This window comes from Pygocentrus nattereri, chromosome 12 (assembly GCF_015220715.1).
Source record: "Pygocentrus nattereri isolate fPygNat1 chromosome 12, fPygNat1.pri, whole genome shotgun sequence".
Classification (NCBI taxonomy): Eukaryota; Metazoa; Chordata; class Actinopteri; order Characiformes; family Serrasalmidae; genus Pygocentrus; species Pygocentrus nattereri.
Window position 1 is genome coordinate 39,203,395 of NC_051222.1, and position 11,029 is coordinate 39,214,423.

General features: G+C 37.1%; 1 protein-coding gene across 1 annotated transcript; it reads left to right on the forward strand.

Moving 5' to 3' along the window:
• The first annotated feature begins 638 nt into the window (after window positions 1–638).
• LOC108412241 (microfibril-associated glycoprotein 4-like) lies at window positions 639–10,771 on the forward strand. The gene is made up of 6 exons (XM_037543833.1): window positions 639–663; window positions 1,032–1,098; window positions 1,789–1,995; window positions 3,192–3,288; window positions 6,113–6,280; window positions 10,323–10,771. The coding sequence occupies exons 2-6, from the start codon at window positions 1,093–1,095 to the stop codon at window positions 10,574–10,576; spliced, it is 732 nt and encodes a 243-aa protein (XP_037399730.1). The 5' UTR covers window positions 639–663; window positions 1,032–1,092; the 3' UTR covers window positions 10,577–10,771.
• The last annotated feature ends 258 nt before the right edge of the window (window positions 10,772–11,029 follow it).

The window sequence follows — 11,029 nt, forward strand, 5'->3', positions numbered from 1 at the left end:
TGAATGGCCTGAAGTAGTGTCCCGTCACCCCATACTCCTGGGAAGGTACCAAAGTTACTGTTCCTGAGTTTCATGCAACACTGCAGAGGCATTTCAGCCATGGCAGCCCAACAATGTCTACAGCCTTAAGCACATCTGGGTGAATCTCATTCATCCCTAGTGCCTTGCTACCGAGGAGCATGCCAACAAATATGACTTTCACTAGGAAAATGGAATATGATACCCAAGAAGCCTCCAGCTGACTACCATGAGGGATGCATGTCTCTCGGGTTTAGGAGTTCCTCAAAGTGCTCCTTCTACTAATCCACAATGTACTTCTGCTGAGTACAGCTTAAAAGAATTTAAGAATTGACCAGCATATTCTCCTTTTCTGGTGATGCCAAAATGTCAAGTTCATGCAATTTAATGTTTTTGGCTTGAGTTAATATGAAAGTACATACTGTAATAATGATCTGGCTTCACTGAATATTAATGTGTGTTCTACTGAATTTTATTGACATTTTCAAATCTACACATACATTAGATGCATGCAAGAGGTTGTTTGACAATGACAGGAAATGTTTCATGCTGACTTCCACGTCCTCTAGGTAGGAGGGGTTTGATGGTCCAGCAGGATTTAAAAGCATGCGAACATGAACAGAGACAGTAAGACAAGTCTTACAGGTAAGTCACATTTGATGTCTTTTAAATGACTCATCTCTGCTGTTCTGTGTGATTCTGAATGTGGCGGTTGTCAAAAAATGCATTTCTTTTGGAGAAAGAGGACAAACAGGCAGCCTCATTTACTTTAAAATAGTTTTTCCAGTGGTTTTATAGCCACCTCGGTAACACTACACTTTGAATATCAACATGTCGTTACAGATAAAGATCTGTTATATTACAGTACTGTGTTATTATTCCCAGGAACTGTCATGTCAGATGACATAATGTTTGATATAGCAGCCAAAATTAGTATGAGACAAGCTTTTTAACATTTACTGGTAATGGTGACCTGACACTGTTATATTCCTGAACACAATCTCTCTTGACAGCAGATCCAACCTCAGCTTCAGAATCAGGTTAAGTTTATTGGAAGAGCTTCTGGAAACAACAATGACAGTAAGTCAGTTTACTCTCAGCTTACTTAGTCATCTTATTATATTGTGAATATTTGAAATGGGGATTGATCTTACATTGACCGTCCACTTTATTTTCTTAGCTCCACTGACCACATAGGTGCACTTTGCAGTTACAGTCTGTAGTCCATTTGTTTCTTTGCATACTTTCATGGTCAGGAGCCCCACAGGACCACTCTAATAAACAGTTCTTCCTTATTGGTCCACCCTGTAGATGTAGAGTCAGAGACGACAGCTCATCTGCTGCTGCACACTTAGTGTTGGTCATCCTCTAGTCCTTCATCAGTGGTCACAGGACGCTGCCCACAGGACACTGTTGGCTGGATATTTTTGGTTGCTGGACTATTCTCAGTCCAGCAGCGACGCTGAGGTGTTTAAAAAACTGCAGCAGCGCTGCTGTGTCTGATCCACTTGCACCAGCACAACACACATTAACGTGCTATCACCACTTCAGTGTTACTGCAGTGCTGAGATGGACAATGAGTGTAGAAACAAGGAGGTGGTTTTAATGAATTGGCCATTCTGTGTTTATCAGTGTTCTGCATTTCTTAAGTGACATTTTTTTTCAGATAGATGTGGAGAAATGTAACAATATTTTAATGTTTCTTGTAATTTTGCCATTTTATTGTATTATTTTTTATTGTGCCTCTCAGTCACTCTGTCTTCCCTCCAGCTCAGACTGTTCTTGGCTCTATTGCTCCCCCTGCTGGTTGGGAGCACCTCAGTTTCACAGGAACTGCTCCTGACAGACTGCTCTGACGTCTACACTAACGGAGACAAACTGAGTGGAGTTAACACCATCTACCCTGCAGGTGACGCACCTGTACAGGTGTACTGTGACATGGGCTGCAATGGAGACATAAAGGATGCAAAGTGGACGGTATGTTAATTCTCTGTAGTTCTCTAATAGATTAATCAATTCACATCTGATTCTTTAAGAAATATTAATTTATTACTGTCTATTATCAAGTGCAGCATTAATAAACTAGTGAACTATCAATATTAGTGAACTCGTGAACGGTATGCAGTTGTATGTATATGTAACAGGGATCGAGGAGGCGGACACATATGCAGAGATAAGCAACGTTTATTATGGGCAAATCCAGGGTCATCGTCTAAACGTCCAGGTTCACGTAGCCAACACGGATCGATTCGGGCAGAGATGATCGAGAAACACACCAAACAACCAAACAGAACATCCAACACAGTGCAGATAACAAAGACCAGCAAACACAGGGCTTAATTACACAGGGTAAACAATGGACAGGTGGGAAACGGGTGGAGACAATCAGGGATGGTGTCATGAAACAAGGGGGCTAAACCAAAACAACACAAATACATGGACAGGACTGGGAGGGGCCAATTGTGACAGTATACATGAAAGTCCTAAATGTGCAATTTGTAGAACTGAAATATCACCCATAAAGAGACACTTATTAAATGTCAGTGGTGAAATTTATTGTTTTAATTGCATAATTTTAGTTTTTACTTTTTTGAGAGTTTTACTTCTACTGTACTACTTTCTGCAACAGTGTAAAAAAAATATTTTCCATAATATATAAAAGCACAAAATACATTTTCAAAAATAATTCAAACCAAATATAGCACACCTTTCACTCAACCCCACCCCTCAAATGTCTAATTATAGCAAAATGCTTAACCAGATAGCCTAAATTGCAGAAGTTTGTATGGGGAGTGAAGGTTTACCTCATTGTGACACAAAAGGTGAAACGTTGAAATATCTAACAGAACTTTTATAACTTTTGATAACTAAGTACATTTAGAAGCAAGTACATGGGTACTTATGTAAAGCACTTATACTTTTGCTTTAGTAATATAATCGTATAGTACGATAACTACTTTCACTCAAGTACTGGATTTCTGGACTTTTGCCCAACACCATTAAATGTAAATAAAAAGAAAATGAAGTTAAATGTAAACACAAAAATTCTGCTGCAAAAGTTTTAGATTTTTATTTAATTCAGTCTGAAGTTCTGCAAGAAGTGTTCATGATACTTTACAGTAAGTACGACTGTCTTTATTCCACTAAATAAGTGAAGGTTATCTTTGCACCAGGTGATTCAGAGGAGGATGGATGGCAGTGTGAACTTCTACAGACCTTGGGAGCAGTACAAGAAAGGATTTGGCAACAAAAATGGAGAATACTGGCTGGGTGAGAATCAATTATCAGAAACTGTGGAGTCCAATTTCTTTACGAACTGAAAGAATGAAGTCTAAAGACAAACATGAAAAAAAACTAACAAAAAGCAATTGAATGCATATTGTATGAATCTTATTTTAAGGTGTTATTTGTTAAACATTAAAATAATCAGATTAAAATTAAAACTACCAGGAATACGTTTTTGTTTTGTACATAAATATTAGTCAGGGAGGGTCTTTGCACCAGGCACAGGACCGCTGTGAAGGGTCCCATGAAAATACAGCTTAGATACATAATACCTTTTTGATGTTAAGTAACTTATTCTGAAATGTATATATATATATTTTTTAAATGGCTGCTATTTTCAGCAGGTCGTATTTAATATTAGTTTTAATGTCAGTATAGATAGTTTCAGTGTTAATGAGTCCTTATATTAGCTGCCAGTGTATGTAATGAAGGGGTGGAGCCAAGGAGGAGCACAGCTGGAATGAGCCATTCCAGTCTGGGCAGGTCAACCTTCCAGAGAGGAGTAGACTAAATAATTTTAGACCAATTTCAAACCTCCTGTGACATTTTAGAAAAGTTGGTTCAAACAATTAAATGCATGTGTATCAAATATGTTATATGAGAAGATTTAATCAGGTTTTTGTTCTAACCATAGTACTGATACAGCTTTGGTTGGCATTGTGAATAACCTCAGGCTCAGTGCTGATGCACAAAATCTTTCTTTCTGGTTTTATAGGATCTTGGTGCAGCTTTTGATAACACTGACCACAAGATTCTAATCCAATATTTTGAATGCTGGGTCAGCCTCTCAGCACAGTTTTAGAACGGTTTCAATCATATTTTATTAATAGGAAGTTCACAGTGTCAGTGGGAAATCATTCATCAAAAAGATTTGGCATTTCTTCTGGAGTCCCTCAAGGTTCAGTCTTAGGGCCTTTGCTTTTCTCTTTGCATACACTACGTCTGGGTGATGTCATTAGGAAACATAATATACGTTTTCATAGCTATGCTGATGACACTCGGGGACACATTTACATTGCTTTTGACACTGTAGACAGATTTGCTAATTTTCTACAATTAAATCAAGAAAAAGTGTTTTTTGTACAAAAACTCAGAGAAAGTTTCTTTGGTTCTTTTGCTTCATATACTAAACCTGAAGTACGAAACCTGGGTGTGATCCAAGCTCTGTTTTATCTGAAAGTGTAAGCACAATGTACTCAGTCACTATAGTAGCTTTTTATCAAGAAATATCACTAAAGTTCATCTTTTCTAGCTAAAAGTAGTGCAGAGTTGATCACTGTAATGTTCTCCTCACTACACTTCAAAAAAAAAAAAAGATTTTGGTACAAGTTGTAAGGGATGTATTAACAAAAACAACACAAAGAGATTACATCACTCTCATTTTAAAAGAGCTGCACTGGCTGCCTGTACCATTCAGGACAGATTTTAAAGTTCTGCTACTAGTTTTGAGGCTCTAAATTACCTTAAAGCACTGCTTACATAACAGAGTGTCTTAGACACGTGATCTTACATCTGCAGATACTGACCTTCTACAAACCCCTTCTATAAAATACAGAAAACATGGAGAGACTTGTTCAGTTATTCTGCTTCTAAACTGTGGAGCTCAGTTCACCTTTATTAGACAGTCGAGCTCAGAGCTCACTTTTTATAAACATCTGAAAACGCCGCTCAGTGTTTAATTAAAGCTGTACGTTTTGTGGTACTTATCTTTTAATTTGATCTGGGTCATTTTCTTACATTATTCTTAATTAAGACTATTAAAATTACTTTAATACTTTAATAAATAATTTATTATTATTAATTTATTTATTTTTTGTATTATTATTATCATTATTATAGTAACATTGGGTGATTTCTTTTCTGGACAAAGTAATCTTTTTACTTCTATGATACTCTGTACCAAATTTTTTGCCTATACTGGCAGGTAGTTTTGCATGTATGAGGCATTGTTTCTCAAACCAAGTAACAATAATCAGCCAATATAATGAAATTGTCACTTTTTTATGTTTCATATAATTACATATATATTAACTTGAGCAAAAACTTTCCAGAAGTAGTCGAATAATCTTATAATATTCTTACAGCACTCTCAGAATGAGGATTATTACATATTTCTACTAGAATTAAGATGACAAGATAAGATTTTTTGCTGTGTAGATGGTTGTCACTCCGTAGCTCAGAGCCTAATTTTCAAAATGTGCATCCAGGGGGCGCCATTTCTGTCTTTTGCCCACAAGAATCAGTCAATCCATCACCGGTATCAGTCACATGTTTAGTGCCATCTTATGGAGAGTTACAATAAGTTTTTATTTTTGGGTAAATTGAAGTTCTGTTAAACACATCATGAAGTATATGACACAAATGTACTAATTTGAGATATTGAAAATATCCATGAGTTAAGCACAGAATTAGTAAGATTCCAGTGTGAAATTTGTTTTGGACGTGAGTGAATTTAGATCATCATAATATTTAATAATGTAATGAAACAAACACATCAAGAAACAAGTAGAATCATAATCACATGCTATGCTGCTATCATTGACTTGTGATTTATAAGGTTATTTAAAATGTTTCTGAAACACAGAACCAAGACTGATCAGTTTACAGTGTTAGAACAGCAAAATAATAATAATAATAATAATAATAATAACAATAACAATAATAATAATAATAATAATAAAAAAGAACACTGGAAAATGAAAACTTCATATGAGGAATAAGCTGTGCATATTACTTCTAATGTAGTCACAATTTGGACCTGAATCTTCATGAATAACCTTTATAACTGTTTTGGCCTTTGCATCAACAGGACTGGAGAGCCTCTACCAGCTCACCAGAAAGAGAAAGTATGAGCTGAGAGTGGACCTGGAGGACTTTGAGGGAGTGAAGGTTTATGCCCAGTACTCTACTTTCTCTGTGGACTCTGAAGTCAATGGCTACAAACTCACCGTTGCTGGATTCATCGATGGAGGAGCAGGTAAGACAGAATTAACAATATAGAAATAATTAAGGACAACAATTGTGTTGGATTCAAAAAGGGTCACTGTCATGCTGATGATCATTTTAGAGCTACAAATTTAGGCTACATATAATGAATTACAGAGTGAAAGGACAGAGTGTTAGACTGTACGAATGTAATAGCAGGTAAATAACAGATAGAATGTGTAGTAAAACTCCGCCTTCACCAGTGAGTGGGCTTGCAAGAGGCCACTGAATTTAAATATGTACCTTTTTCTTGGACCAAAAGCAAACAGGTGGAGCAAATGAGACAGTCATGTACTATATGAGCTCTGAAAACTGTCTAGAACATGACTGCCTGGGGCACCACTGCTTATTCTCACATTACTGATGCTGGAGTTTCACAAGACATGCTTCCGCCTGCCTCAGAGTCAGATTTCATTGCTCAACATGGACGAGAACTGCCTGCTTGGATCTACACTGGTTAAGTTTACAGTCCCTTCCAAAGATTTTGGAACAGCAGTGCCAGTTCTTTTGTTTTGGCTATACAGTGAAGACATCGGGGGTTTTGAGAGAACAGAAATTCAGCTGTGATTTCCTGATATTTACATCTAGAGTATTAGTAGAGTATGAACTAACCTAAAACATGGCCTCTTTGGTGTCAGGAGCCCCCAGTGTTTAAGAAGGCAGATGTATACAAACATAATAATGAAATAATAAATAATTTTACAAATTGGATGCAAATCTTTTAATTGCAATAACTGTATCACGCTGGTGACCTACTGACATCAACAGTCTTTTGCCTTTTTCTTTTGTAAAGCTTTCCCAGGTTCGTCATGCAGCTTCTTTCAGTTGGTGTTTGTTTTTGGGGAGTTTCTATCTTCAGTCTCCTCTTTACAAGATGAAATGCTGCTGATTTAAGGTCTGATGTAATGCTGCTGATATAATTGTCTTGTCTTGTGTTTTGGATCATTGTCTTGCTGCATGAAGACGTTTCCCCTGATTAGACTGGAGTCATTTCTCTGTAAAGTGGCAGACAGAATGTTTCTGTAGACTGAATTCATTCTGCTGCTGCCATCATGAGCTACATCATCATCATTATAGAGAAGTGAGTCTGTTCCAGAAGCAGCCATGTAAGCTCAAGTCATGACACTACCTCCACCGTGCTTGATTGATGAGCTTGTAAATAAAGAGATCATTAGTAGATCTTTTTTCTCCATTATTTCATTTCTATCATGTTGGTAACGGTTAATCTTGGTCATATAAATCCATAGACCTCTTTATTGTGTTCCAGAACGTTTTAGGCTCATCTCTGAATTTTTCTGTGAATCCACTCTGGTCTTCTTATTCTTACTGCTGATGAGTGATTTGCATCTTGTGTTACGGCCTCTATTTTTATGCTCTCTAAGTCTTCTTTGTGTAATGGGTTTTGTTCTCTTCACCCTTGCCTGGTAGAGATGGTTAGTGATGTCAATGACTGTTGTTTTTGGGATTTTCTTCACAGCGTTCAGTGTTCCTGTCATCAACTGCTGCTGTTCTCGTTGGCAGACCTGTTTGAGGTCTTGTTGTTAGTAATTTAGTGGTTTCTTTGTTTTACAGGACATTATAAACTGATGTATTGGCTACGCCCAGTGCTTGTGCAATGACTCAATTTTCACTCTTTTCTCAGTTTGGCTGGCAGAGAATTCTCTGCTTTACAGTGTCTTGCTGTAGTAATCAAGGCCTTCCCTGAAAAAGATGTCATCTGAATGGCAGCATATGTTGACAAAATATATAGATATCATTTAGCATTAATGGTGCCTTCATGTCACCCATGCCATGCGCACCAGTGCCCCCCTAAACCATCATGAATACTGGCTTTAGAACTATGTGCTGATAACAAGCTGAGTGGTCTTTAGCCTGGAGGACACAGTGTCCATGATTTCCAAAAAGAATATTAAATGTTGATTCGTTGGACCGCCAGACACTTTTCCACTTCCCATCAGTCCATTTTAAATGAGCTCAGGCCCAGAGAAGCTGGCAGCATTTCTGGATCCTGTTTATATTTGGGTTCTTCTTTGTGTTTTAGAGTTTAACAGCATTTGTGGATGCAGTGATGAACTGTTTTCACAGTCAGTGGTTTTCAGAAGTGTTTCTGAGCCCATGCAGTGATTTCCACTACAGAATCATGTCTGTCTTTAATGCAGTGCTGCCTGAGGGTCCAAAGATCATGGCCAGTAATTAGTGGTCTCATCCATTGCATTCAGAGATTTCTCCAGATTCTCTGAATCTTTTCATGATGATATTGTACTATAGATCATAAACGATTTTACACTAAGAAATGCTATTCCTGAATTGTTGCACTATTTGATGATGCAGTCTTTCACAGAGTGGTGAACCCTCCTCATCTTTACATCTGAAAGACTCTTTTCTGTACCCACCAGTTATGTTACTGAACTGTTGCCAGTTAACCACCCAGTACTGTTTTTTGGATTTCACAACTGTACCAGCCTTTTTGTAACGAGACAAACAGATTCAGATGCCTGCAGATATAAAAGGAAAAAGAGGCTTTACTGATATCACAATCTGAGGTCGTCATCAGAAAACAGGCATGGGTCTGCCCCAGAAAGCATAAAAATAAGAGCCACAATCATACCACCAGGCGGACAGTCCAAAAAGGGAAAGGCAAAAAACAGTCAAAATACAAACGGACAGTCAAGGGCCAAAAACCACAGTCAGGCAAACAATTCGATGGGCAAAGCAAAAGACAGTCAAAATCACAAAGGCAAGGGTCATACACAAGAAGAACTAGACAGAAATAACCGCTCAGTAGCTCACAGAATGTAGGCAATACATTGAGCTAGGTGAGCTAGATCTATCATATGATCATAAACAGGTGATTCGCTTTAGTACTCAGGAGAGCGAGAGCACTGATAGGAGTGCATAGTCGCGTGAGGAGTCGGGTGATCTCCCAGGGGATTCTGGAAGGCTGAGTCTGAATCTAATGAGGCACTTTGAGGACACTTTTGTTGCTCTTGTCTCAACTTTCCTGAAACATGTTGTTGGCATCAAATTCAAAACGGGCAATTATTTTTCTAAAAAAAGAAACAAAAACAATTTCTTAGTTTCAACATTTGATATGTTGTCTTTTCTACTATTTTATTAATTAAATGTATGGTTTAAATGATTTGCACATCGCTACATTTTTGTTTTTATTTACATTTAGAAGTGTCCCAACTTTTTGGAAATGGGATTGTAAATTTAAAAGCTAAAATTTAAATCTCACTTCATATTCATCAATTTGCTGACCGCCATTTGTGATGTAATTTGGTGATTGTCCCTAAACTCTCAGTGGGAACACACACTGGAATCAATGTTCTAAGCATATTTAAATGAATTAGTTTCACACAAGAACTAAGTGGGAACTGATTGTTTAATTAATAATAAATAGAATCTACACAAAATGGCAGATTTTGCACCCATTCTTCAAAAAAAAGAAAGAGAAAATCATTTATGTAAAAGTAAATATATTACAAAAGTAAAACCAACTTTACCACTTCACTGTTTTGTTTGATTTTAGTTCAAATATTAGTTACCACGAATGTGAGCTCAGTTCTGCCAATAAAAAAGCAGAAAGAATGAGAAGAATATAGATTAACTCAATAAAAGTCTAATAAAAAAGGTCTAAATAAAACTGAACTTGTGGGGGGTTCTTTATATTTCTCAGCTGGTTGCAGCCCTGATGCCTTACAGAATGAAACTCTCTTGTTTACATGAATCATGTGACATATGTAACATTCAGAATGGAAAATCGTAGCAAAGTATGACAGTTTTTCATATTTGTGACAATTTTTATGATTTTTGTAAATGTGTTCCTTAACCTTTTTCCTTTTTCCCCCTTTTAATGTATATTGCATTACTACACCACCCTGCATGTGGCTGTCTGGATAGTCAGAGAAGCGTTCATATAAAATATAAAGTCATTTATTTTATATAACTGTGTTATAAAGTTGTTCTTTACTCTTTTCTATGATGGCGAATGTACAAAAACATCCCTATAGTGACAGATCCTTCTGTTGTAGGTGACTCAATGGCATTAGCCAATGGACAGAAGTTCTCCACCTTCGACAAAGACCAGGACTCCTGGCCTGGTAACTGTGCTAAATCCTTCCTCGGAGCATTTTGGTACAATGGTTGCCACTATGCTAACCCCAACGGTATCTATCTGTGGGGAAAGGATGGCACCCTTTTCGCTATTGGAGATGTGTGGTACCACTGGAAAACCTATGATTACGGTCTCAAGTCCATCACTATGAAGATCAGGCCTGTGGCCTAGACCCGTGCAATGGGTTCCTCTTTCTTAAGAAGAAAAAGGCAGAATCAGATTTTCTTTTCCTTTTTTCTTTGTAGCATGTAGCCTCTGGAGACAGACACAAAGTTGAGCTAGTTTATTAGAAAAATGCTGTTCTGTTTAAATCTGTGCATATTGTCTTATTCAGTACATCAAATTTAATAAAATCTATTGCAGTACAAAAAATATTGTTGTGGTATTATTTCTTAAAACTAAAATGTTTTATTAACAGCATTAACCGACCCTTATTTATTTAAATAAAATGGGGATATAATAAATGTAAATACACTAGCTAATATGTTTATCTACATTGCTCTAGCTTTTTTCAGAATAACACAGCTCAATAACTGTAATTATGTAGTGGAGCAATGAGGCAGCAGGTGCATATCTAGGGAAAAAAAGCAAGATTTATTCCAGGCAAATCCAAAATCAGGGTCG

Coding starts and splice junctions, on each gene's coding strand:
- LOC108412241 (XM_037543833.1), top strand. Junction 1,996..3,191: donor TAAAGGATGCAAAGTGGACG/GTATGTTAATTC, acceptor TCTTTGCACCAG/GTGATTCAGAGGAGGATGGA. Junction 6,281..10,322: donor ATTCATCGATGGAGGAGCAG/GTAAGACAGAAT, acceptor CTTCTGTTGTAG/GTGACTCAATGGCATTAGCC.